Source organism: Palaemon carinicauda, chromosome 15 (assembly GCF_036898095.1).
Source record: "Palaemon carinicauda isolate YSFRI2023 chromosome 15, ASM3689809v2, whole genome shotgun sequence".
Taxonomy (NCBI): domain Eukaryota; kingdom Metazoa; phylum Arthropoda; class Malacostraca; order Decapoda; family Palaemonidae; genus Palaemon; species Palaemon carinicauda.
The window spans coordinates 51105834-51113424 of NC_090739.1; the positions used below are offsets into that span (position 1 = coordinate 51105834).

General features: G+C 38.6%; 1 protein-coding gene across 1 annotated transcript; it reads left to right on the forward strand.

The window, feature by feature from the left end:
• Positions 1-252: 252 nt before the first annotated feature.
• On the forward strand, positions 253-585 carry LOC137653950 (uncharacterized). Its single transcript, XM_068387583.1, has one exon. The coding sequence runs from the start codon at positions 253-255 to the stop codon at positions 583-585; it is 333 nt and encodes a 110-aa protein (XP_068243684.1).
• The last annotated feature ends 7006 nt before the right edge of the window (positions 586-7591 follow it).

The window sequence follows — 7591 nt, forward strand, 5'->3', positions numbered from 1 at the left end:
ACTCATTCTTCAGCCTGCAGCATAACCATGGCTAATGCCGAACAGACAATGAAGCTTACGGAGTGTTGCAATTACGATTTAACCGTAAATGGAAGAGTATACCCTGACTTCTGCCTGCACTTGATGGATGATTGCATGGATCCTATTGTCTTGGGACATGACTTCCTACAGTTACTCAAGTAAGTCAGCGTAGACTTTGGTGGGACGCTACCACCTTTAGAGCTAAATATCCAGTCACCTTGCACTCTGATAATGGCTCAAATTAAACCGCCCGCCATCTTTGACAATCTGACAGTCGACTATCACCCAATACAGTTGAAATCCAGAAGGTATTCCAAAGAGGACTCTAAGTTCATCAAGAAAGAAGTAAAAAGACTGTTATATGTGGGTATCACCACACCAAGTCACAGTTCATGGAGAGCTCAAGTAGTAGTCATTGATCAGAGTGACAAGAAAAGACTGGTCATAGATCACTCGCAAACCATAAACCGATTCACCGACATGATTGCTTATCATGTTCCAGGGATCACCGAGATGATTGAGAAAATCTCTACTTACCGCTACTTCAGCTCCATAGACTTGTAGGCAGCATATCATCAAATACCACTGAACATGGCTGATCGGAAATTAACGGCATTCAAAGCGGATGGAAGACTGTTTGAAAACACGAGCTTGCCTTTTGGAGGAACCAACAGGCTACCTGTTTTCAGCAAGTTCTCAATGAAATTATTGCCAAGGAGTAACTAGAGGGTACGTTCGCCTACATAGATGACATCATGGTCTGCACTCACACACGAGAAGAGCACGACAGAAATCTGAAATGCTTTCAAGAAACTGCATGGAAGTATGAACTTACCACAAACGACAAGAAAAGCATTCATGCTCAAACATCAATCTCAGTTTTGGGTTATGTAGTGAAAGATCACTAAATCCTACCTCACCCGGAAAGAATATGACCATTGCTGGAGATGAACCTTCCAGATAGTACCTTTAGTCTCAAGAGAACTTTGGGACTCTTGTCTCACTATGCTAAATGGGTACCGAATTTCTCCCAGAAAATTCGACCTCTAGTCGAAGTGAAAACTTTCCTGATGGACAAATCCGCAGAACAAGCACTCAAACAACTGAAGAATGAAATATATCGAGCCTCACTAGGTACTATAAATGATGAAGCAGTCTTTGTAGTTGAAACGGACGCCTCTGCTGACGCCGTTACTGCCTCATTGACACAAGAAGGAAAACCAGTGGCCTTCTTTTCTTGCTCGCTTTCAGAATCAGAGAAACGACAATCGACAGTGGAACATGAAGCACGTGCTATCGTTAAAGCCATCAAGAAATAGTGACACTTTCTGCTAGTACGTAAATTCAGACTCATAACTGATCAGCAATCAGTTTTATGTTTGACGTTAAGAACCATGGCAAAATCAAGAATGAGAAAATGATGTGGTGGAGGCTGGAACTGAGCTGTTTCAACCTCGACTTCACATACAGACCTGGATCGAAGAACCAAGTAGCAGATGCTTTCTCTCTCACATTTCAGGATGTGTTGCTTCCTTTACCATTACTCAAGGAGATGAGCTGACTCAGCTTCACAAGAATCTTTGTCCCCCAGGAATCAGAAAGATGACCCACATTGTAAGACAGAAAACTTACCCTTTTCCATTGAAGAAGTTTGGACTATCATAGGTAAACGTCAAACCTGTGTTAAGATTAAACCTAAGTTCTCCAAAGAAACAGGAACATTGATAAAAGCTACCAGGCCATTTGAGCGTCTGGTTATTGACCTCAAAGGTCTAATGCCGTCAACCACAGAAAACAGATACATCCTCAACATAATCGACGAGTACAGCAGATTCGCGTTTGCAACAGAAGACAACTCAGAGAGTACCACCATTAAATGTTTGTCTACTCTCTTTTCAGTTTGAAGCCTGTCTGAGTACATTCATTCACACAGGGGACCTGCTTTTGTCTTCAGAGTATCCAAAGTTCCTTCATGACCATGGAGTGGCTACAACCTACTCATCTTCTTTTAACCTTGTGGCAACGGCCAGATCGAGAGATGCAAAGGAACTCTGTGGCGCACTGTAAGGTTAGCTCTCGCTTCTCTCTCCCTCCCTATGGAAATGTGGGAGGCTGTTCTGGATCAAGCACTGCACAGCATGAGGTCCCTTCTATGCATCGCTACAAACCAAACACCGCACGAGCGCATGTTTCTACACCCTAAGAAAGCAACTTATGTCAGAAAATGAGCCAACTCTTCAAAAGAAAGCGGTCAGGAAATCCAAGTACGGACCTAAGATCGAGGAAGTTAGACTCCTGCATGTCTACCCACAATGGGTTCAGGTTGCGCACCAAGACGGCAAGGAATCCACTGTGTCACCTTGTCACCTGGCTCCTGCAGCTAAAGTAATCGGTCCAAACACTTGCCACAAGAAAGGAAGCCGTCATGTCCTCAACATGCGAGAGAATGGTAAGACTCCCATCAATCAAGGGACCCCCTTTCCACCTGGAGACCCCAGCCTGGGAACGGAAAGAAGTCGAGCGGAGACAGAACAAGTCCAAGGGAGGAGGCCTGCAACTGAACCGCCACAAACCACAGAACCGCTCACTCCAGAAAAGGCACAGTTGAAATGAACACCTGCAGAAACGCCGACAATGAGGCGCCTCTATGCACAAGTCGCACTAGGCGCCCTCCTGGCTATCTTTCAGACTTTGTCCTAGGTGATGAGTGGGAGTAGTATGATGTTGTATGACTAAGAATGCTGGACGTGGTAAGTATCCTTATGTAATTGTGTTTGTGATGAATTAATAGTTATAAGGCCCATTGTTACCAATGAATTTTGTAATGCGAATGAGGTTAGCTTTGTAATGCAAGTGAGGTGGGCTTAGTTAAGGAATAAAGTAGGCTAATGATCTTTATAATACATATGAGGTGAGCTTTGTAAGGCGAATGTTATGTAAGAATAATTGCAGTTGGTATGAAATCTTAGTGAATTCATGCTTTATTATAATGCGAATGTGTACTGTGCTTGTGCTGTACATTCTTCTTCATAGCAGGGGTGAGTGAGGTGTAAATTGGTAATTGTGTGCGCTGGTGTGTGTGTGCGTGCTTAGCAACGTGTATTGAGACGCTAACACTGTACCGGCTTGGCCAACACCTTACCACAACCTTAAGCCGAATAAAGCCAACGTTCCAGCAACTGTGTATGGTATCCCATATACTTGGTCTGGGTTCTGCTTCACATTGTAAATCATAATATTATGCTTATTCTTTTCATTTTTAACCCACATATTTTCTTTTATTCACTAGGAGCTGGATATTACATTTTACAGTGTCAGCAATTTCTGTATTCATCGGATAAACTTCTATCCACACATAACCAATATCTTAACAAGTTTCTTCTTTCGGAGTAGTGTTGCCGCCTCACAAAAATATTTTGTACCGTTGCTTTGACCGAAAATGTACAGTTTGTACTACAAAGTCTTAATTATACCACAAATTGTAGGCCTATGCATCATTTTCCTTAGATAACACCTTTTGAAAATGGATACTTTTTAATTTTCCTTTGATTTGATATTGTTTTCGTGAATAATCTATCATTCATCGGCAAAATTTGATTACACGAGTCGTTGAAATCATTACTTTTATATTCACAATCAGTTTATAATATTTCGTAAGTATTAGAAATTTTTAGATATTAAGGTTTAGAGTGTTGCTGTAAATTTACTATTTTTGAACAAATAACAGTTTTTGCTTCATCAAGATAGAATAACGAAAAAATAATGGACATTTCATCATGAGCGCTATTTATTTATAGAAAACTTTTATTTAAGGAAAACTTACCAAATTATACTGTATTTCTAGTTACTCTTTTCTTGTATATCTTTAAATTTTGAAATTTGCATCATTCCCATAGAATGGTTTCCACTCATAATTTGTTACCCCTAGTCTATTCATTTTTGTTTACAATATAGGCTACCATTTACAGACTGTGTTCAACTTATTTCTGACGTCTGTTTTAATTCATTTTATTTGAGGATACACTTTTCATACAGCTACTGAAAATGGGGCAAGACAAGACAGGATAACATAAATTCTCTTAAGTGAACTTAGGAAAGACCTGTGATCTATTGGCATATTTCAAAGGTTCTAAACTTGCGCCAGAACTTTACTGGGTCATCAAGAATTTCAGATTTTTTTTAAAGTAAAAAAAATTAAATTCATCTAATCATCATTAATAGTATCCTGTACTGTTTCATTTACAAGGTTATGGGAATAATTCTATTTTCCAAGGTTGCACTGGTAGGGTCATGTGCGCTTAGATGAGTAGCCTAATGTTTTGTTAATTTCAATGAACCTTCTCTTAATATGGGATGATAATTGAATATAGAAATTATGGCAATTAACCTTAAATCTAGCCATAAGAGAATTCGTTTGAGATTGCCTTGCATATAGAGTCCTTTCAATGACGTCACTGGGAATCGCCGGCGGCCATGCTGGAGGACATACAAAGCGAAAACATGGCGGCTGCTACAGCGAATATGGACAATGAGAGCGACTTTGTCAAACAATTGTCGGGTGATGATAAGCGTTTTTACAAGCAGAAACTCGATCTAATTGATGACCTAGATCCATACCAGATGCAGAATTCATTCAGCTTATGGCACATGCAATTCAGATGCTTTTTAAACTTACGAAGGCAGAACATGAGTGGGCATACATTTCCATTGAACAATCTGCTTCCAGAATTTGTTGTTTTTCCCTTTAATACTTTTAAGTCCAAAATTAGATAAGCACTGGGCCAATGAAGAGTGTTTATAATTATAAAGCTAATATTGATCATTTAGCCTAACCTTGTGTATTATAATTTTTGATTGTCAAAATGTATGTAAAAGTTTTGCATTATAATGTCAAATCTTTATCAGTTCATGCTGACCATTGTATTTGTGTTTGGTTACAAATGCTATAATTTCTTATATACATATAAACATATGATGGACAAACTCTATTGTAATGCTCTTGGATGATCGTTTTGCCTCCTTGCAATTAAATGCGCAAGTTTAATCATTTTTTTCGATGTTTCATATATAAGCTGAAGACCCCTTCGGGTTAAACCAGCTTTCAGATATTATTATCATTATTTATAATCAATGTTTATTCATCACATAGGCCTGTATGTGTGCACAATTTAATACACAAATTAAAATAAATATAAATATACACTTAATTATTTATAGGCATGAGTACCTTGACGAAATAGAGACCTAGGTAAGTAGCCTTTGTTAATATAGCCAATATGGGCGCTTTTAATTTTTGTTTTGAAAATCTGAGATGCCCCTTTTGATGTTTAAAAATTGAGATGCCCCCTCCCCAACACACACTACACACTGAACTGACGATGATACTTGTGAAGTCACCCATGCGATCGGATATAGCATGTTTACACAGGAATAATGATACTTTTAGGGTCTAGCCGAGACTGACCTGATATGAAATGATCAGAACAGATACGTGCGTAGGGTAGTGAGGATTCATGTAGCTCAGCCCGTGATATTCTGGTCAACCACAAGTCACGTCTGCGCTTGGATAATTCTTCTGTATCTTTGTCCTGATTCTGAATAACTGCCGGTATGCGGTAGAAACTCTTGTCATCTCTTTATCCTAGATTCCCACATCCAACAATAGCGCAAAAACTGGGCATTATGTGAATGTGATGAGATGGCTAACTATTCAACAGTTCAACCACAGCTATTCACTGAACGCGTCATTGTATGTCCTCCAAGATGGCGGACCGGAAGTTTGATGACGTATAATGAAAGGACTCTATAGGAAGACACAGGCTCTTGCACGAAGGCAGCCCCACACCCATAGATAACATGACTCGAAGTATTGCCAGATGGGTTAGCGTAAAAATCCCCAAAACCCATGATAAAAAATCCCCAAAACAACCCAAAAATTCCCATTTCCACAAATATAATTATATTCTTCTGATCATGTAGGCTTTACTCATATAGAAATTACTGACCATAATTCATATAGAGTGCAAGTAAACTAATTGCAACAATATAAAGATTTACTAAATTTGTACATAATATCCCCATTAGACACCCAAAATTCCCAAATCTAGGGATAAATCTCCATATCTGGCAACACTAATGTTACATGAGAGAATCTTCAAACGTAGGAAACAAAAGGAGGCTACAGCAAATGCTGCAAGAAAAAGTTACCTAGATCATGAATATTCACCGAAAAAAATGTCTTTGAAATTATGCACTTCTGACTAAAGGTAATTCGAAAGGACTAACTTGAAAAGAAAAAAAAAGTTTATTTTTCTCACTTGGAAATGCCTCGTTCATTTTAGTGGCTGGTATTTGCCATCCTTCTCAAACTGACGTATATATTTTTTTGGTACGAAAGTTCATTTAAAGTTGCTCAAGAAATTCCATATAATGCATTTGTGGAGGGGAATTTCCATTATCATTTATATTTTTTCATCATTAATAAATTGACGTTTCAATAGTACCATCCTAACTAAGAACCAACGTACCATCCTCTCTTACAATTATTCGTTAAGAAGTTGGTGTTTGTGTAATTGTGTTTATACCTTCGGACTCCCGTGTCCCCATTTGCGCCGTGTCCGTCTTTTTTCTTTATTTATTTTCCTCGATTTCTGTCGTTTTATGTAAAATAGTCGTGATTTCCTAATCTAGACAGTTTTATGTGAACACTACTTGTACAGTATGACCATTGCAAGATATGTAACAAATAATCAGTGCACCGGTTGAAAACCTCTCTCCATCCAGCTGGCAGCAAGAGCATAACCTTATGTGGAATCAAGAACGATGTCAAATACGGCGTGAGTGTTCATTTATTATTTATCATTGTTGCAAGTGTGCCTGTTATTTTGGGGTGTAGGCCCATGTAGTTGATTGTTACAGGTGTAAACTTTATTACGTAAATAAAATTTATGGTGACATTTCTATGAAGGTATTTATACGATTTATGAGACACTGTTGTGTTAATTTACCAGAAGTGAATCCGATTCGAAGGCACACACAAGGTTGGGTAAATTTGTATTGTATTACAGGGTGGGATTTCGAACAGAAAATGTTTTCCTATAGTAAATAACGTGATTTTACCGAATTTGACGATCATTTCAACCGCAAACAAACAGATCAACCAATTCGGCTAACTTTAAGTTGACGAATTGGTTGCTACCATTACGGTTTCATTGTAGTGTATTACAGGGCGATGTTACCTAGGAAAACAACTACTTTTTCTTATAGAAAAAATTACGCGCTCTTCGAAAATGACTCTCGTTCCCGTCGCAAATGAATAGTTTCAGAAATATATATACATCTTGCATCCATATCCTCCGATAATGGGGGACCCCCAGTGGGAACTCGGGGTTTTGGGTGGGGAAAACATACTGGGGAATCGATATATAAACGTAAAACAAGCCTTTTCTTCTCTATTCATTACCTTCTTGAAATTATAATAACCGGAGAAAAATAAAAGAGTATATCTGAATAAACTTTGGAGGCGCCATTGCAAAGATTGTGTCATGAAAAAATACAGTAACCAGTACTG